We start from the raw sequence: 21,480 nt of genomic DNA, 5'->3' as shown, positions 1-21,480 counted from the left end.
CACCAGGGGAAGTCAGTCAGATAGAAAAAGGTAAATACTGTATGATATTACCTGTGTGCAATGTAAAAAAGCCAAATTCATAGAAACAGAAAGTAGAATGGCGACTGCCAGGGGCTGAGGGGAAATGGAAAGATGTTGGTCATGGGGCGCCTGGGTGGCTTAGTCGGTTAAGCGTCCGACTTTCGCTTAGGTCATGATCTCGCGGTTGGTGGGTTCGAGCCCCGCGTCGGGCTCTGTGCTGACTGCCAGCTCAGAGCCTGGAGCCTGTTTCAGTCTGTGTCTCCCTCTCTCTCTGACCCTCCCCTGCTCACGCTCTCTCTCTCTCTCTCTCTCTCTCTCTCCTAGAAATAAATAAAAATATTTAAAAAAAAAAAAAAAAAGGAAAGATGTTGGTCAAGTGTGCAAACTTCCAGTTATAAGAGGAATAAGTTCTAGGGATCTAATGTACACACGATGACTACAGTTAATACTACTGTATTACATACATATATACTTGAAAGCTGCCAAGAGAATAAATCTTAAATGTTTTCACAACATAAATTGATAATTATGTGAGGTGATAAAGGCATTAACAATACTATGATAATCATATTGCAATATGTCAATGTATCAAATCAACATGTTGTGGACCTTAAAATCATACAGTGGTAATATGTCAATTATATCTCAATAAAGCTGAAAAAAAATAGAACTACCACATGATCCAGCTTCTGGGTATGTATCTAAAGGAGTTAAAATCAGTATCTTGAAGACACATCTGTACTCTCATGCTCACTGTAGCATTATTCACAATAGCCAAGACATGGAAGGAACCTAAATGTCTACCAATGGACAAATGGGTAAAGCAAATGTATATGCGTACAATGGAATATTATTCAGCCTTGAAAAAGAAAGAAATTCAGCCATTTGCAACAACACAGATAAACCTGCAGGACATTATGCTAAGGAAAACAAGGCAGACAGAGAAGGGCAAATGCTAAATGACACCATTCCTATGAGGAATCTGTAGTCAAACTCAGAGAAGCAGAGTGTAGAATGGTGGTTGTCAGGGACTGGGGGAAATGCAGAAGTACTATTCAAAGGGCACAAAGTTTCAGTGACACAGGATGAGTAAGGCCGAGAGATCTATATAGCATAGTGCCTACCATTAATTATTCTGTAGTCTATAATTAAAAATTTGCTAAGAGGGTAGATCTTATGTTAAGCATTCTTATCACACACACAAAATAATGTAAGAAAGAAAGAAAAGGAGAGAGAGAGGAGGAAACTTGTAGAGGTGATGCATAGTTTTATGGCATAAATTGTAGTGATGGGTCCATGGATATATAATTATCTCCAAACTGCAGGTATCACATTACATACGTAAAATATTCATAGCTTTTTGTGTGTCAATCATACCTCAACAAAGTAATTTAAATAATTGTCTTAAGACCTAAATGTAAAAGCTAAAACGATAAAGCCTTTAAAAGAAAACATAATAGAGTATATTCATTATTTAAATGTACGCAGTTTCCTTATGAAGGGAGAAAATAAGAACCAAAAAAATGAAAAATTAGACTTTAGAGAAGTTAAAAACTACTGTTCATGACAAGATACAGTTAAGGAAATGAATAGGCAAAACAAAGACTGCAAGGAAACATTTACAAAACAGTGATCCGACAAAGGACTAGTAACCAAGATAATATAAAGGGCATCTATCTAGGGGCGCCCAGCTTTGGTTGGTTGAGTGTCCAACTTTGGCTGAGGTCATAATCTGTCAGATTGTGAGTTTGAGGCCTGCAGTGGGCTCTGTGCTGATGGCGTAGAGCCTGCTTCGGATCATCTGTCTCCCTCTCCCTCGCTGGGAGATCATTTCCCACACTTGGATGCTTGGTCTCAGGCCACAGTGTTTGGCAGAAATCAGTGATTTTTCAGAACACTGGAAGGTGCCCACAACTGGCACTAGTGTATTTTTTTGTCCCTCCAAAAAACCTATGGACAGTCCTTTGCTTTTCTAGACACGAGTAAGCTTGGGAATGCGCTACTTCATTCTAGGCCAGGCTGCCTGCAGATCTAGACCCTTTCCTCTGCTACTTTATTGCCAGTTACATTAACTGCAATCTATGACAAGAGTTGATTAACACTGTCCTATAGTCAACATCTCTTAGTAATAGTGAAAGTCGTCCTACTCAATAACCATCCTCTGTGGTCTCCCTCACACCAGCCACACAGGTTTTCAGAGGTAAGTGCAGGTTAATTTGCTTATTTTTCTTTATATTTTGTATTTTCTTTATTATTTTGTATTATATTAGAGTATTGTAATCATTTTTATACGAATATTTGTGGGTTGTGGAACAAGTAATGAGTTTTCATTACTTCTTACGGGGAAATTTGCTTCGATATACAAGTGCTTTGGATTACAAACATGTTTCTGGAACAAATTATGCTCGCAAACCAAGGTTTTATTGTATTTTGAAAAGACACTTCATAAAATAAAATATATGAAAGGTAAATAATTGCAATAAAAAAGTGCTCGGCAAAATCAAGCATCAAGGAGATGCAAAATAAAAACTACATAACCACAGGCTCAACTAAAATTAAAAGAACAACACTGGGCCCTCCTACACTGTTGGTGGGAATGTAAACTGGTACAGCCCCTCTGGAAAACAGTGTGGAGGTTCCTCAGGAAACTAACAATAGAACTCCCCTAGGACCCAGCAATAGCACTGCTAGGAATTTACCCAAGGGATACAGAAATGCTGAGGCATAGGAGCACGTGTACCCCAATGTTCATAGCAGCACTCTCCACAATAGCTAAAACATGGAAAGAGCCTAAGTGTCCATCAACAGATGAATGGATCAAGAAGATGTGGTTTATCTATACCATGGAATACTACATGGCAATGAGAAACAATGAAATCTGGCCATGGGTAGCAACGTGGATGGACCTTGAGGGTGTTATGCTGAGCGAAATAAGTCAGGCAGAGAAGGACAAATATCCTATGTTTGCACGTATAGGAGGATTAGGAGGAACTTGAGGGAGGAACAAGGGGGAGAAGAAGGGCGGAAATGGTGGGGGAAAGGGAGAGAGGCAAACCATGAGAGACTCTTGAATGCTGACAAAAACTGAGGACTGATGGATGTGGGGGGGAGGGGGGATGGGCATGGAGGAGGACACTTGTGGGGATGAGCACTGAGTGTTATGTGGAAACTAATTTAACAATAAACTATTTGTAAAAATAAATAAATAAATAAATAAATACTCAAATACAGGAGTCAAAATTAAAAAAAAAAAAAAAAAAGAACAACACTGGGGTGCCTTGGTGGCTCAGCTGGTTGAGTGTCTGACTCTTGATTTCAGCTCAGGTCATGATCCCAAGGGTTGTGGGATCAAGCCCAACATTGGGCTCTGCACGGAGTGTGGAGCCTACTTAAGATTCTCAGATTCTCTCCCTCTCTCCATCTGCCCCCTCTCCCCAACTCATGCTTTCTCTCTAAAAGGAAAAAAAAAAAAAAAAAGACCATCCCCAAATGTCAGCAAGAATGGGGAACAATGGGAACTCTCACACTCTATGTGGAAGGAGTATAAAATGCTACAACCAGTTTGGAAAGGCTCTAGCAGTTTCTAACAAAACCAATCACATACACTCACCACATTACCTACTAATCTAAATCTTAGGGATTTCCTCAAGAGAAATGAGAACTTATTTCCACACAAAGACTTATTCAAAGAATGTCGTTTTCTTCAAAATAGCCAAAAACTGGAAACAGCTCAGGTATCCATTGATAGGATAACTTATTAATAACCATATTGTGACATAATCACTCAAAGGAATACTATCCAGCAGTAAAAAGGAATGGACTACTGACACATGCGATATAAATGAATCTCAAAAACATAATACGAAGTGAAATAAGCTTTATACAAAAGTACACATTAGAGGACACCATTTATATAAAGTTACAGAATCAACAACACTAGGGCTAACAAAGTAAGAACTGTGTGAGTGGCAGGAATTGACCAGGAAGGATCATGAGGGAGCCTCCTGGGGGTGATGATGATGTTCTAAATCTTGATAGGGGTTTGGGTTCCATAAGTATATGCATTGGTAAAAAAAAAAAAAAAAAAAAAAACAAAAAACAACTGAGCAAATACACACTTAAGATCTATGCATTAATTTTATGTAAAACTTACATCATCAGAAAAACCTGTAAAAATGCTGAATTCTAGCTAATGATAGGCATGTTGCAATCTAGGGAATGCAAACAGATGTCTGCAATTTACTTAAAAATATGTCAAAAACAGGGGCATCTGGATGGCTCAGTTAGGTGTCGGGCTCTTGATCTCAGCTCAAGTCATGATCTCACAGTACGTGAGGTCAAGTCCCCGTGGGACTCTGCAGAACCTGCTTGGGATTCTCCCTCTCCTTTCTCTGCCCCTCCCCTGCTTGTGCTCACTCACTCTCTCAAAATAAACAACATTTAAAAATGTTAGAAATAAGGTAGACTGACGGACAGAGGGATAGATACATGATAAAACAAGTATTGTAAAAGGTTAAAAAGAGGTGGCTATGAAAGTATTTACCATAGGATTCTTTCAACTTTCATATGTTGAAAACGTTCATAATAAAATACTGGGGCAAAGGGAGAAAAACAAGAGAAATCAAAGTAGGAAGAAATAGCAGAGATCGTGAAGGAAGAAACACCAGGAAGGGAGAGAGGGAGTAGAAAGAACATGAGAAGAGTATTAAACCCCAAAAGCCAGTGAGAAAAGCAATGCCAGAGGAGGTAATAGTTCATTGTGTAGAATTCTTCAGAAAATTCAAGTAATACTGAACAGCCCACTGGATATGGTCACAGGAGGGGTGTGAATGGATGAGTGAAGCCATACTGAAGCGGAGCGAGAGAAAGCCGTCGGTGAGGAAGCAGAGTGCTAAGAAACCTGGCCGGGCAGGAGACCAGAGAGCTGGGGCCACAGCTGGAGAAGGATGTGAGAAGACAAAGGACAACACCGGGACGTGTTTACATGGATGGCAATAATGCAGGAGAGAATCAGAGCACATAGGAGGCAGAACCATGTCCCCCAAAACGATATGCTTCAGTCCTAACTCCCAGCACCTGCAAACGTGACCTTATACAGAAATAGGACCCCTGTGGATATGACTGAACTAATATGAGGTTATGCTGAATTAGAGCAGGCCTTAATTCAAGGACTGGTGCCCCTATAAGAAGAGGACTTTGGACACAGACTCAGAGACAACACCATGCAGCAGTGGAGACAGATACTGGAGTGAGACCTGTGGAAGCCAAGGAACACCCAGCAACTACCAGAAGCTGGGAAGAAAGAAGAAAGGATTCTCCCCTAGAGCCTTCAGAGAGAGAGAGCATGGCTCTGCTGACACCTGGACTTCAGACCTCTAGCCTCCAGAGTTGTGGGAAGTGATTTCTGTTACTTGGAGCCACCAAGCTTGCAGGAGTTCGTTACGGCAGTGCTCAGAAACGAATACGGGAGAGATTAAGGGAAAAGAGAAAGAAGTGGTAAGGACAGGGTGACGTCCTTGTCAAAGTGCCATGGAACCGTCTCCAAGTGCTCGGGGGAGGGGTTGGGCCTTTCACAGTATCAGGGCCACCCTCTTTGGCCTAAGGAAGTATAGCATCATTCAGGGAGGATCTAAACAACCAAGGCTTTATCCAGAAGCTTTGGACAATGCAGAATGCTTCAGACAGCCTTTGCCAGAGACTCTCTGTCCATTTAACTAGTACACAATATGCAGCCAGCGCATTCAAGTTACTAGTCTTCCTCTAAACATACAAGAACCAACCCACGAAACTTAAGTGCAGCAATTCTCTGCCTTCCAAAAGACGTTTGACAACAAACACGCAAGTCTTACCAATAGGAATGGAGGCAGGTGCTCGGCCAATGGGCAAAACAAAACCACCACACAAAAAGCCTAGTGATCCACATTCAGAAAGCTCCTTACCTTGAGCTGCTGCTGGAGTTCACTGTTCAACCGGGCCAGCACTGCATTTGCCTCTTTATTTTTGCGGATGGCAGTCTGAATAGCCTTCTTCTGTTTGGAAGACTGTCTATAAAAAAGTACAAACACAGTTCAGTGGACTAGAACCCGGAGGTCCGGACCCTTGTGGGTCAGAACACTCGGATTCATGGGAAGTACTTAACAAGGGGCTGATGTCGCAGGGCTCCAAACAGAAAACCATATATTCACAGACAGGCAGCCACACGCAGATACGCAGGCACACAGGCACACACCAAATGAAACAAATTTGTCGGGATGAATTATTTACACCTGAAGTAATTCCCATTTTATAACTTGAAGAAAAGCTGTGAATTAGACCTTTTCAAACTTCGCATTCCATTTATTCCCAGACAATTTAATAAGTATTTCTTCCTGACAAACCACATTAACTAGAATGCCCTTTTTGTGTAAGCATTAATGGCATTTAAAAGACCTGCAGGTGGCCCCTGTGGACAAGTCTGAAGGAAATGAATAGAAGAACATTCTCTTTAGCAAAACTCTTACATTAACTTAGCCAGCCTGCATATGACTCCTTCATTTCTTCATTATTAGGCATGAGTGCTTGAGCTTGTGTGAGTGTGCTCATTCATGTGCACATACCCGCACACATCTGTGGCACTTGAGAAAAACAGAGATGTTTTAATAACAGTATTCCCAAATTAAGTCAATAGTAAATTCACAGAGCAGCCAGAACTAGGGTGACCATATGTTCCACACCGCCCATCACAGTCTCTGGTATACTGCTGGTCTCCGAGCCCACTTTCTCCCTCAAAGCTGTCCAGAGTTGGAATGATAAATCAACGTGACTGCATCACCTACAACCTTATATCCCACAGCAAAAAATACCGAATTCTCAGAGAATTAAAAAAAAAAAAAAACAGACATATTTGTAATCAGTGAGAGGTGGGTTCCAGGCCAGAGCAACATAGCCAGAATGCAAAGTGACCACTGTGGAGATCTGATTAATATTTGCTGAGAATATACACTATGCTACCCACTCTGCTACAATCCACAGAAGGCATACTCCCTTCCCCAACAAGTTTAAAGATGAATTTTTTCCATCCATAAATAGGCAGGAGAGAGGCTTTAAAATCTACTTTAGAAAGATAAGGATTGGCCTTCCGGTTTCAGGACAACATGGAGTAGACACACTTCTCTCTATGCACCTAGTTAAAATCCTGGACATAATATATAAAACACCCATAGGATTACTCCAAAAAGGGGCAGCTGGGTGGCTCAGTTAAGCACCTGACTCTTGATTTCAGATCAGGTCATGATCTCACAGTTGTGAGACTGAGCCCCATGTTGGGCTCTGTGCTGACAATGCACAGCCTGCTTGGGATAGTCTCTCTCTCCCTCACTCTCTCTCTCTTAAAATAAATAAATAAACTTTAATAAAAGATTATTCCAAAAAGTGAAAAAGGCAAGCCAGCTAGGGAACTCGGTACCCAGGGAAACACACAGCAGTGAATTCCCTGAGTTTTCTTTTTTGCTTCATATATCCCAGACTAGAGAGTGGAGAAGTCAGCAATCCATAAATGCCAATAAGGGCAATCATAAAAAAGCACCTTCCCCCAAGCCCAAACCCTGCACTCTGTAGCCAAATGACTTGGAAGGGGGCAGCCTAGCAAGACATAAATTAGGCACAGTATCACTCTCTCCTGGAGATAGATGCAAAATGTTTTAACAAAATAGGAGCAAACTGAATTTAGCAATATATTTAAATATTATACACCATGACCAAGAGTGCTTTATTCCAGAGATGCAAGACTGATTCAATATTCATAAGTCAATCAGTGTAATCCACCATCCTAACAGCTGAAAGAAAAAACTCACATGATTGTATCAACTGATATAGAAAAAGCACTGGTTAAAACTCAATACCCACTTCATGATAAAAACTCTCAGAAAACCATGAATAGAGGCCAACTTGCTCAACTTGATGAAGAATTTCTACAAAAAATAGCTATAGCTAACATTATACAGAATGAAAACCTGAATGCTTTCCCCCTAAGATGAGGAACAAAGCAAGGATTTCTACTCTCATTATTATTTTCAACACAGTGCTAGAAGTCCTAGCCAGTACAAGAATTCAAGAAAAAGAAAAGGCACACATATTGGAAAGAATGAAACTGTCCCTATCTGCCAATGACATGATGACCTATATAGAAAATTCCAAGAAATCTATAAAAAAAAAAAAAATTCTCAGAACTAATAAATTATTTCAGCAAGAATAGAAGTTTGGAGGAGAGAAGATTAACATACAAAAATCAATAGAATTTTGATACACTAACAATGAATACATGGGGAAAAACTCAAAAATACAATATCACAAAGATTCAAACTGAAATACTTAGATATATCAAAACATATAAGATTTACATGCTGAAAACTATGCAACACTAATGAAAAAATAGGATCAAAACAAACAGAAATATTTATCATGTTCATGGATTAGATGACTGAACACAGTAAAGATGTCAACTTTCCCCAGGTTGATACAAAGGTTTATTAACACAATTCCTATCGAAATCTCAGCAAGATTTTTGTAAATCGAGACAAAATTACTCTAAAATTTATATGGAAAGCCAGAAGAATCAGAATAGCTAAAACAATTTTGAAAAAAAATTATAATAAAGTGGGAGAAATAGACTTTTTATTATAGAGCTACAGGAATCAAGTAAATAAGTAATGAAGATAGGAATCAGGACTGTGTGGTATTGGCAAAGGGAAAGACACATAGATCAATGGAACAGAATAGAGAACCCAGAAAGAGAATCACACTGGTAAACTTAGTTTTGACAGACGTGCAAATGCAAGTCAATGGAGCAAGACTAGCCTTTTCAACCAGCAGTACTGAAGCAATTCAACATCCACAAGCCAAAAAAAAAAGAAAAAAAAGGAAAAGAACCCTGACCTAATGGATCTAGCAACTTAAATATAAAGTATAAAATCATAAAACTTTTAGAAGAAAACATAAGAGAAAATCTTTAAGACCTAGGGCTTGGTGAAGAATTTTAGATGCAACAACAAAAGCACAATCCATACAAGGAAAAAAAAATCAGCAAGTTGGACTTCTTTGAAATTTTAAAAACTTCCACACTACAAAAGACTGTTAAGAGGATGAAATGACAAGCTACAGACTCAGAGAAAATATATTCAGAGCACATATCTAACAATTTATATGTATTTAAAATATATAAAGAACTCTCAAATCTCAACAGAAAAAGAACAATTCAATTAGAAAATGGGGAAAGGACATCAAGAGACATGTTACCAAAGAGGATATATGATGGCAAATAGACACATGAAAAGATGCTTGACATCACTAGCCATTAGGGAAATGCAAATTAAGGCCACAGTAGGATAGAACTACACACCTATTTGAGCAGCTAACGTAAAAAAAAAAAAAAATGACAATAGCAAATGCTGGTGAGGATGTGGACAAACTGCACGTGCCATACATTGCTGGTGGAAATGTAAAATGGGAAAGCCGTTTTTGAAAAACAGCTTGGCAGGTTCTTTAACAACTACACATACACTCAGCACACAACCCAGCAGTCACACTCTTCGACATTTATACCAGAGAAATGAAAATATGTACACACGAGAACCCATACACAAGGTGCTCATAGTAGCTTTATTTAGAATTCTCAACTAAACACAACCAAAACATCTCTCAACAGGCAAATGGCTCGACAGACTGTGAGACATGCATACCACAGAATACAGCCTAGCAGTGCTGATTGAGATACATAACTTGGATGTCCAGGGACTGTGCCAAGCGAAAAAAAGCCAAACTCAGAAGGTCACATGCTGTATGATTCTATTTCTATAATATTCTCAAAATGACAAAACTATAGATACGGGAAACAGATCAATGGTTGCCAGGGGTAAGGAATGGTGAGGAGGAGGGGTAGGTCTGACTTCTGTACCCTGATTACAGTGGTGGTTACAAGACTCAACACATGTAATTAAACGACATAGAACTACACATACGCTGTCCCAATGTCAGTGTCCTGGTTTGGATGTTGTACTACAGTTGGGTCAAATGTTATCCATTAGGAGAAACTTGGTGAAAGACACACAGGACTAGGGCACCTGGGTGGCTCAGCCGGTTAAGCATCTGAGTTTGGCTCAGGTCATGATCTCATGGTTCGTGACTTTGAGTCCTGCATCAGGCTTACTGCTGTCAGCACAGAGCCTACTTTGGATCCTCTGTCCCACTCTCTCTGTCCCTCATCTACTTGTGTGCTCGCTCTCGCACTCTCTCTCTCTCTCTCTCAAAAATAAAATGAAACATTAAAAAAGAAGATATTTTTTAAAAGATACACAGGACTGCTCTGTGTGGTTTTTGTAATTTCTTGTAAATCTGTAATTATTTCAAAATAAAGAGTTTCAATAAAAAGATGTTGATCAGAACATGATGTCCCTCCTTAAACTACTACACACTACGTGCACCCAGTTCCTAACATTTTCCTCCTTTAGCAACTGTCTCCATCTCCTCCCACCTCCTCCACTGTGATGGGCCCCTGGCAGGCAGTCACATTTTCTTAAGAAAACCTTCACCTCTATTTTGATCCTTGAGTGGATGCTGGCCCATGCTGAGCTGATCAGTTCTCTCTCTGAAGGATCTGGGTTATGGCTAATAGTTCAGTTCAGCCTGGGCCCGGGAAGGTAACAAAGTAATCTCGGGAGCTGAAGGTGCTTGAGAAGTCTTCATAGGTTAAAAAAAAAAAAAAAAAAAAAAAAAGTCAAAAACACCCTAAGAAAATTGAAGGAATCAGAAGACACTCCAAAGGTTTACAATCGTCTCTTCCAAGCCACTCCTACCACAGATTTCCATGAGTCACCCCTATATCCTTATAATAAATAGTATGGTTTTGCTACCTCAAGTTGCTTTTTATCATTTGCTACAAAGGAGCCCTAAATAACATCAAGATAGGATCAAGCCCAGAATATCTATGAAGGAGTAGGCAAAGCATTTAACTTGCCTCACCCTCTTAAGGGTTGCTTCTGGAGTTTGTCTCTTCAGGTTCTTCTAATATTTTCACTCACTGTTCCAGGCCAGGTTCTAAATGGCCTGGTTTCCAAGGAGGAAAATGAAGGAGTAACAGTGAAGTAGACATTTAATTTGTCTGGTCCTACTGTGTGTCACGCTATCTATCAACTGAGAACTATAGCACTCTGAGGCACTCAAGGTTTTGCAGCCGGCTATCCTCTGAAACCCATTCCCATGCGCTCTTGTTTGCAGTGGCCGGCCTATCACCCGCAGCTGAACGAGGTACATGGCCATCCAACCAGAAACTCCATTTTCCGGTCTCTCCTGCAGGGAGGTAAGATCATATGACTAAATCTGGGCGAAAGGGATCAGAGAGAAGTGATGAGCACCACTTCTGTGTCATACCCTTTCTGTTTTCTCTCCATTTTCCCATTCCCCTCTCTGGGGCCCAGAAGATGAACATGCTAGTGAGCCATCTGCAACCACAGGGATGAAGGCAACCCCCACGGGGATCTAGAATAAGAATACAGGAAGGCACCTGGGTTCCTGGGCAGAGCTGCCCTATGCATTGGGACTACTCACCATCTGAGACTTTTACACATGAAAGAAGTCAATTTCCACATTATTTGAGTGGCTGTTACCTGGGTTTCATTCAAACAGCTGAACCAATATTTGAAAGAATATAAAGTAGGGTCTCCTGATGAGAAAAATCTTCTTAGCCTTCAACCTGAGCCCTGATTTCTTCCAAGGAATTACTGAGTACAGCTTTTGAGAAATGAAGTTGTATTGCCTTTTCTCTACTTGGAAATGGGAGGTTCTCACTAGGGATGCCCCTTCTCAGCCCCGCAGACATTCCAGTGCTGCCAAATCTGAAGCAGGAAGGACAACAGAATCGCACCCACTGAGAACGTCGTGCAGGCAAACAGAGCCCGCCCCACACTGGCTGCTGGGTGTGCCCTGGGATGGCCCAGGACATCTCCTGGGGATACAGGGAAGAGCAGAAGCCGTGGAGGCTCGCAGCTTCAGTCACAGTACTGTTAACACCATATCCTCTCTCTCCAAACTGTTCAAATGATTCTGTTTTCCCAAAGTTCATCTTTACTAGATATGTGAGATGTGAGGGGAAAACCAAGTAAACCAAAGTATTTCTTTAAAATACCCACTTTTGTCCTTCGGAGAAGCTCATTAGTGATGACACAATCCAGGAGGTGTTTATTAGTTATAACCGGGACTCCGCAGCTTGCTTGGAGAATACTGTATTTTGCCTTGGCCTTAAATGGAGTAGACAATGACGATATCTGAAGGGGAATTTATTTCTTATAATAGGTCTGTTCTGATGTTCATTTCCCAAAGAGCTGATGACCATTTTCTAACTAGTCTTTTTTTTCAGCCATTCTTAACCAAGGTTCTGTGAGACAATAAAAATGAGAAATGATTTGTGCCTCTTTTCTCATTTTTCCCAAAAACAATACATAGTAAAGACCACTCCAGATACATAAGAGAGGTTAACTTCCTATAGACAATGGATATCTAAGGCATCAGAATTTAATTCTTTTCCAAAACCCTGGGTGCGAAAGAACTATACATCATGTTTCTGGCTCTCTCTCTCTCTCTCTCTCTCCAAAACTTAAAAAATTATGAATGCTGGGGTGCCTGGGTGTCTCAGGTGGTTAAGGGTCTGACTCTTGGGTTTTGGCTCAGGTCATGATCTCATGGTTTTTGAGTTCAAGCCCCGCATTGCGCTCTGCGTTGACAGTGTGGAGCCTGCTTGGATCTCTCTCTCTCTCTCTCTCTCTCTCTCTCTCTCTCTCTCTCTCTCTCTCCTCTTTCTGTGTGTGTGTGTGTGTGTGCGCGCACCCCTCCTATGCTTGCTTCATCTCTCTCAAGATAAACTTAAAAAAAATTTTTTAATAAGAATAAATTATGAATGTTACGTTGCTTATCGCTCCAAAAGGAACTGGTCTGGGAACTAAAACAAGCTGTATTAAGTCCATCCCTGCTACTGGTGTTGCTGGTGGCCGCGAGCCTCTCTCAGCCTGACACCACGTGGTCACCTAACGAGTGACAGTGTACCACAATGAGGGACAGTAGATAAACAGGTAGATAAAAGAAAGGATCTCCTTTCAACAAATGGTGCAGGATCAACTGGATATCTACACGCAAGAGAATGAAGCTGGGCCCCTTCCTCACACTATACACAAACAGGAACTCAAAATTAACCAAACTAACTAATGAACTAAAATTAGTTCAACGTAAGAACTAAAACTATAAAATCTGTAGAAGCGAACACAGGAAAAAAAATCTTTATGAACGTGGGTTAGGTAATGGCTCCTAGCTATGACACTAAAAGCACAAGTAACAAAAGAAAAAAAAAAGATAAATTGGACTTCATCAATATTACAAACTTCTGCACTGCAAAGGACACCACGAAGAGAGTGAAAAGACAACCTACAGAATGGGAAAGAATACTTACAAATCACATATCTGACAAGGGACTTGTATCCAGAATAGGTCAAGAACCGATTACTCAGAATGAAAAAAAAAAAATCCGAGCAGAAAAGGGCAAAGGATCTGAGTAGACATTTTGCAAAAGAAGATATATAAATGGCCAATAAATATATGAAAAGATGTTCAACCTCATTAGCCAAGAGGGAAATGCAAATCAAAAGCGCAATAAGATATCCCTTCACACCCACTAGGATGGCTGTAATAATTAAAAAAAAAAAAAAAGGTAACAACAAGTGTTGGAAGAACAGGACAAACTGGAACTCTCATTTGTTACCAGCCAAAATGTAAAATGCTGAAGCCACAGTGGGAAACAGTTTGGCAGGTCCTGAAAATACTGTATATAGAGCCACTGTATGACCCAGCAACCCCAGTCCTAGGTACATACAGTTGACAAATGAAAACATAAGACCACACAAAAACTTGTACACAAAGAGCGTACCAGCATTATTCTTTCTAGCTTCAAAGAGGCAACAACCCACATGTCCATCGACAGAGAAACGGGTAAATAAAATGGGATCTATCCATATAATGGGACATTATTTAGCAATAAAAAAAGAATTAAGTACTGATTTGTGCTACAACATGGATAAACCTTGGACACATGATGGTAACTGGAAAAAAAAAGCCAGCCACAAAAGACCACATGTTGCATGATTCCATTTACATGAAATGGCCAGAACAGGCAAATTTATAAAGACATAAAGTAGATTAGTAGTTGCCTGGGACATGGGACAGGGAATGGAAAGTGACTGCTAATGGGAACGGAATTTCCCTTGGGGGCAATGAAAATGTTCTAAAATTAGACTGCGACAACAGTTGCGCAACTCTGTGGATATACTAAAAACCACTGATCTGTACACATAAAAGGGTGAATTTTATACTGTGTGAATTGTACCTCAATAAAGCTGTTTAAAAAAAAAAACAAACGAAGGAAAGAAAATGAGAAAGATCTCTACGTGAGCCCCACCAGCAGCCATCCGTGTGCTCTGGAAGGTGCCACGGCCACCACTGACTGACTAGTGGTAAAGCAAAGCAGAGACCAAAGCGGTAAGCTGGGGGAGCACATGGAAGTGAGTTTTGCCATCCCTGTCCCTGACGGGGATCCATCCCCGTCCCTGACAGGGGATCCATCCCCGAGGCCTGAGGGTGACTGGAAGATGGTGGAGGTTGTCAGAGGCCAGTAAGGACAAAATACACTTCCTTTATGCACCGACACCATCAGGAAATGGTCCATTTGCAAAAAAAGACAAACACCATCCTGTGAAGAAGAGTGCCACATGGATTCAGAACAGGGTTTGGGCTCCAAAGGCAAGGTGCACCCCCAGAGTCTGCTGCTTCTCCTTCTACAACGGTGGAAGTGGGAGAAGCCCAAGCAGCCCCTGGGACCTGTGAGGCCTCTAGAGCAGTGCCAGGGCAGATCGTGAGCGTTTACATTAGCTACCAGTCGCGCTCACTTGGGAAGTCATTCATGGCACGTTTCTGCCCTCAACACCTTGCTCAGTTTCACTACAGGGCAACTGAGGCAAGTGATAGCCTTTCTTAAAGCAAAGCCTTCCAGAGACAAATGGTTTGTCCAAGAGCCCTGTTCTCTCGGCTTCTGGCCATGTCCACAGGTGTGCCCCCCTCCCTCCAAAGTCTGTTAGAGCCAGTCAGATGGGCATTTTGGAGGCTCCACATGCGACCATTCTGTGCCAGGTTGATCGACAACAGGAAATTTTCATGGGGACTAAGAAGAAATCACAAGCATATCTACTGAAAGCTGGGTCTGAGGGTCATGAAGCTAACCATTTGCCCTGGGGAACGTAAGACAGGTCAAGAGGAAAGACTGCCATCTCTATCACTGTCTTCTTCCCAGGAAAACGTGGGCTTCCATGAGAAGACGGGTGGGAAGGAGACAAAGAGGAGGAAGGAAGGGAAGGAATCAAACAAACCAAAACACTACAGCTTAGTACTCGCTTGGCCCTCGGGTCAGGTGGTCTCTTTCAAGAGGGCTGGCAGGCTGTAATAGCACCACAGAGATGAGTAAGACAAAACACAGCCATCAAATCACACCCTTCTATGGCCATGAACATAAATGTACACACATTTACATTCACACATACACAAAGATTTAAAAGGTAGACTCCGACCTCCCCAATCCAACAGGCTTACTTTTGGACTGCCGCATGGGGTTTCACTGTCGCTGCCGATGCTGGCCCGCCAACAGTGGTAGAAGTCTCTTGGCTTTCTGTAGCTGAGTTTTCAGGTCGGAATTTCCTTCGGATGGGCTTTGATGGAGGCTGAGAATATGGTACATCCTGCGGATTAAATACAAAACAATAAAACCCAAAAGTTAAACCGAAATGCTCCCCCATCATGTCAAAGCCCCGTGTTCCTCTAGGTCAGGCGTGTGCTCTGGTCAGACTCCACACCTGAAGATAAAAGGCTAATTCATGGCTTGGCAAGAACTGGAGGGACACGGGCATCAGGATCCAGGGGCCCAGCTGCCCACTCTTCCTTTTCTAAATGTGTGTGCATCTCACACCATGAGGCCTTTTCTAACTGAAGACAAAGCTCACTCTTGCATCACTCTGGGGCTTGTGGGAAAATGTTATAAATTTTGAAGTGTGTGATGGTCTCAGTCATCTGCTCTTCATTCTTCCATTCTCAATTCCTTCATGAAGTCAAGTTCAGGGGCCACAAGGTCTTTTTTTAAATGTTTAATGGTTTTCTCATTTTTTTTTTTTTTAGAGACAGAGAGAGAGAATGCACGTAGAAGAGGGGCAGAGAGAGAGGGGGAGACACAGAAACCGAAGCAGACTCCAGGGTCTCAGCACAGAGCCCAACATGGGGCTCAAACCAACAAACCATAAAATCATGACCTGAGCTGAAGTCATATGCTTAACCGACTCAGCCACCCAGGCGCCCTATCCAGAGCCACAATGTCCTCTGGCCTGCTTCCGGGGAGGGCCCTCCTCACCTGTGCTCCCGAGACCCAGGCCCCTGTTCCGACCAGAGAAGGGCCTGAGAAAAAAGGGAGCAACAAGAAGAGGGCGGGAAGGTAAACAGAGAACAGAACGCGGGAGTGGTGCCCACCGAGCAAAATGACGTGGGACTCAGTGACACAGGGGAGGGGAGGAGGGCTAAGGTGAAGACACCAGGACGCAAGAAGACACCACGGCACACAGAGGGCAGACCGCCCTCCCCCAGAGGCTCTCCCAGAGGCTCAGCAGCATGCAGCGTTCCACTAAAGTCACCTGGTCCTCCCCACCTGAACTTGCCGAGAGCGAGGCCGCCATATTTAACTGGGGTGCTGAAGAGGAAGGTACAAACTGTCAGTGGCATCAAGGTCAGGCCCAAGAATCATCAGCACCCTAGTCTTCACAAAGAACCCACATTCTAGAAAACCCGGACCGTTAACATTCACTTAAGGACACACAAACCATACAACAGATTTGCAAACAAAGACAAGAAGCCCAGGGGCGTGGCTCACAAGGCCACGACACCAGCACCTTCCCTCTGGCCTTACCTTCTTTGTTGGACTATTCTCTGCAGCTTGGGAGGGGGCTCTGTTCAGCTGGGGGTGTATTTCAGCCTCAGATGTTTGTTCAGACTGTAGCAAAATATCACACAAAAGATAAGAATGCAAACACATAACCACCTAAATATATAACGAATAACACTTAGAAAAAGTCACTAAGTGGAAGTTGATTTAGACCAACGTATAGCCAAGCGTGGTCAGGTCTGCAGATCCTTGAGAAAACCTTCCCTAGACCCTGCCATTCTCTCCCATGCTCCCTTCCAGCCTTGTTCAGTCTTAAGAAAAGGAGTCACAGTAATGTCTACAACTAGACATATGCATTGTGGAAAAACTGATGCTTTATAAGTTGAAACAAAAAATATTAAGGCTTATCAGGAAAAAAAGAGGGGGCTAGGAAAGGAGTTAAAATTTCAACCCAATCACTAACAAAAACAATAACCGTAATAACAAAAAAAAAACACTGAAATTTTAAAAAATATTCAATTCCTAAGAAAAATAGATATGACTCTACCTTAAAAAAGGTCAGGATGGGAGAGCATGATGGCAGGAGTAAACAGAAGGGCTGCAGCTACCGAGTGGTATGGAATCAGTGAATAAACACACGAAAAGTGGCAGGCGCCGCTCTCAAAGCCCGTCGAGGCACGCCAGGTGGCCCAGGGCCAGGCAGCAGTGCACAGCAAGACCAGGCGCCGCTGCTGCCCCCCTTGCAGGAGGCTTGCCACATTCAGTTGCTATTCATCGGCAAGGCAAGTGTTAACATGCTGAGAAACCCCCCCCCCATACGAACAAATGAACGGGACTTCTTCATGAGAGTGACCACAGTCCTCTATTTACCCACAAATTAAACCGCATAACGGAAACACACGCTGCAGCACAACCACCAGCCCTAGTGTGCCCACCCTGTCCCCAACCCGGCCTTCCGCAACCTCTCGTATGGCTTCTTCCTCTGCATCTACTCAAATAGACAAGAGCACTGCATTTATCGGCTTCTTCCTGCCTCCTGTACCTTCCTCACAGGCCTTCTGCCGAGCACAGCACCCATGAGTATCTTTTTACAAGTCCGGTCCCCAGCATCTGAAGAACCGCAACGTCCTACTGATAATCATGATCTTTCTTTCCTGTTTTGATTGCTCTCATCCCTCAGCTGGAGGATTTCTCAAGGCTCTGTCTTTGGTTCTCCCACTGTCATTCATTCTTTCCAAGAGTAATCCCACCCGCTCCCGCATGTGCACGGCCCTAGCCAAAACCTCGGTTCCCAAGCACCTCTGCACGTCTTTCAAACCCACTACGCAGGCACTCCACATGCCTGAGTTCTCGTTCCAAGCTTTGCGGACAGCACTCTCCTTTCCAGTAAGGATAATTGTATTGTTGTTGTTGACGGATATCTGAAACACCTAACACTGTGTCACACCGTTCTCCAGGTGCTCCGCAGGGATGAAAGCATTTCGTCGTCACAGCCCTAGGAAGTAGTCATGCCCACCCCCCACCCCCCGCATTATTAGTGAAGAAACTGAAAATGAAGTTGTTGAGGAATTCACCTAAGATCACACAAAGAGCAGAGTCCAAACTCACGCCTCAGGTCCTGATGCCAGGCTTGTGACCACTATGTAATACAGCCTCAGGTACTCTGGGGCCTGAGTGTTAGTCATTCAAGAAATATTTATTTAGCAGCCACTGCCGGCAGGCCCTGTGCTAGAGCTGGTATTCAAGATAAGCGATGCCCAGACCTTTCTTACAAGGAGCTTGAAGTCTAATGGAAAAGGCACAGAAATGACTGGACAAACAGGCTTCGGTGGAATTCAGACTATTGGTGAGGAACTATGGGGGCTCCAGGAACACCTGGGCCTTGTGGGCAAACAAAGACATGGGTGAGACGTGCGTGATCAGCAGGCTGCCTCCGGCTACTGGGGCAGTGCACAGGCATGGTGAGAAAGGAGGCTCCGCAACCCAGAACACCAGCTTAGCACAGCAGGAGAGCACAGAGGCCTGGCCCCAAAGACGGGACCCATGACAGAAGCAAGTGGAAGGTGAGCTCATTTTTAGGCATACTGGGTTTCAAACACCCAGACAACAGCCGAGCAAAGCTATCCAGGAGCCATTCTTCGTCAGGAGCACAGGGAATGCAAGTGTTCACCCACCTCCCTTGAGCTCTGACAAACAGTGTCCTACTTCAAGATCCGCAGGCCTAATGTCAGCTTCACTAAGGGCTGAGTGAGGGCCCAATAACCTCCCAAATGACCTCTGTGGAAGAGCACAACTTGGACCTGAGGCCCCTTCTTGCCCTCCATCCACAGATCTAGTGATTGGGACCCGAACGCCCTGGCCTCAGCACAGGCGAGCTGCTGCAGGAGCACAGCCACACATCGGCACGTCCCTCCAGCCAGAGGGAAAAGGAGAGAGAGGCCAGTCTCCCCGTCTTTCAACTGCTCAGGTCCCTCCGTCATCAGGCCAAGGAGTGCTCACCCTAAAGCTCCCTTTTCCTGGGGAGCCGAGCAGTCTCCTTCTTGTGGAAATATTGAGGAAAACGATAACTCGGACCCTCTTTTCAACAAAAATAAGGATTCTGAGCGCAGCAGAAGTAGGTGAATGGCACTGTCAACTGCCTCCAGTTTCTCTTAAACATCTCTAAAACCACGAAGAACAATGTTGTCAGAGTTGGGAAGAATGAACGAGCAGTTGTAAGAAGTGTTTAACAATTTTTTCCGTTCACGGTTTACCTTCTGAAATTGTATCCGAGGGGCTAGGTTTTCTAGCTCCACCACGGGGAACAAACCGCTCCTGGGTGTCGCGTCAGACACAGTCTAACCACCCATCTCCTTGGGAGGAACATCAAGACGGCCCCTCCCCACCCCATGACTGATTCGAAATGGGACCATCTAGCCAACATTCAGAGGACTGCAATCTGTGAGGGGCCTGGAACACAGGAATCAAGAAGGTCCTGGAAAGGCAGAGGTTCAGTGGAGCCAGAAATTATACGAGGAAAAGGGATGAAGAAAGAAAACGAGCTTTGTGATAAAAAACAAACAAAAAAACAAAGATGAGATTTACACATACAAAAGCCCCTCTTCACAATCAAGGATTTCATTTTCCTTCAAGAAAATGGTGTAAGTCTCAGCAGCTAGAAAGCAGAACAAACTGGGAAGATTTCTTTGCTATCTCTTTAGACTTTTCCAAGGTAACACTTTGGAGAGAATAACTCATGAAAACAGGGGGACCTCAGCGGCTCCCTTTTTCCTGCACATATTAAAGAAAGTAGGGAACAACTCTATCAACATGGACAATATGCCCTTGTCTGAAAGTTTTAAATGTCTGAACTGAAATCCAATGCCTGAATCTTGTAAAAGAAACAAGTATCTGGATGACAATTACTAGGATGAATGGCAGTCCTTTCCTCATGGCTCACTGTGTAACAACACGTTCCCAGCCAGGATGTGGCAAGGCAGGATATACTTTTAGCCAAGAGCTCACTGAAACTCGAGCTTAGGTTCTTTTTAAAAATATGCATCTCATATTTTAATTTTAATACTGCCCTACGCACAAATGAGAAACCTATTTTCATTCTCATCTTGCAGTGGAAAGCCTGTTTAAGTCACATGTACTCAGAAGGTACTGCCACTCAGGACATGGAGATCTGTTCTGGGGCTTTGTCAATTCCTATGGTTGATGGGACAATATGGACCCTGCTCGGCTGGCTCCCCAGAATTGGGGCACAGGCCTAGGAAGGCTAAGCATTTTGATTCTCTACCAGAAGTAGGGTTTGTTTAGTTATTATACAGGTATTTATTTTGTACACCTCATGTATCACTTTCCAAGTATCTTTATCTCATGTTCTACTTCTAGGGAACTAGACCTGAGATAATCAGGCAAACTGTACAGGAGAGTTAAAGCCTTCTGATATGCTTCTCCTTGGTTTGTCTCTAGATGACTTGTTCTGGAAAGTCAGCTGCCATGTTGTGAGAACACTCAAGCAGTCCTAATAAGGGGCCAATGTCGCAAAGAACTACGGCCTCCCACTGAGAGCCATGTGGAAGAGCCATCATAGAGGGGATCCTTCAGCCCCAGTTGAGCCTTCAGATGACTACAGCCTAAAGACAGACTATGAGCCAGAACCACCAGATTAGTTTCTCCTAAATCTCTAACCCACAGAAACTATGAGCCAATAAATGTCACCTATCTTAGGCCTCCAAAAACACCCATTCTTTAAGTCTGAAATTTGGGGTCTAGTGGGGAGGAATAAGGGTGAACAGTAGAGAAGAAAGAGAGAGCCACAGCTGGAGAATGGCAGTGGAGTGTATCACATATAGTCTTAGAGATCACTGTCCCAGATGGTCTAGTAGCTACTTAGCACCATTCCCCACTTCCATGGTCTTCCCTGTGTTCCAGGGGGTAGAAGCCTGGGAACACTATTTATAAAATCTCCTTTCAATACTGTT

At 43.0% G+C, this 21,480-nt stretch overlaps 1 protein-coding gene and 1 long non-coding RNA gene across 7 annotated transcripts in view; one reads left to right on the top strand and one right to left on the bottom strand.

Annotated features, from left to right (window-relative positions):
* Positions 1-21,480, bottom strand: part of REPS2 (RALBP1 associated Eps domain containing 2) — a 220,926-nt gene that overhangs the window by 19,663 nt on the left and 179,783 nt on the right. For all 6 annotated transcript variants that reach the window (XM_039233865.1, XM_039233866.1, XM_039233867.1 and 3 more), the window contains 3 exons: positions 17,036-17,119; positions 15,679-15,824; positions 5,961-6,066 (listed from right to left, as the gene is read on the bottom strand). In XM_039233865.1, coding sequence (XP_039089796.1) covers positions 5,961-6,066; positions 15,679-15,824; positions 17,036-17,119 — 336 coding nt within the window. The remainder of the gene's footprint in view (positions 1-5,960; positions 6,067-15,678; positions 15,825-17,035; positions 17,120-21,480) is intronic.
* LOC120232892 lies at positions 1,972-21,261 on the top strand. Its single transcript, XR_005528670.1, has 4 exons — positions 1,972-2,221; positions 11,272-11,353; positions 11,861-12,050; positions 20,969-21,261. It is a non-coding gene; the product is annotated as an uncharacterized LOC120232892 (long non-coding RNA).

This window comes from Hyaena hyaena, unplaced genomic scaffold (genome assembly GCF_003009895.1).
Source record: "Hyaena hyaena isolate Hyena2069 unplaced genomic scaffold, ASM300989v1 scaffold_80, whole genome shotgun sequence".
NCBI classification, from domain to species: Eukaryota; Metazoa; Chordata; class Mammalia; order Carnivora; family Hyaenidae; genus Hyaena; species Hyaena hyaena.
This window is presented reverse-complemented; position numbering and strand designations above follow the sequence as displayed.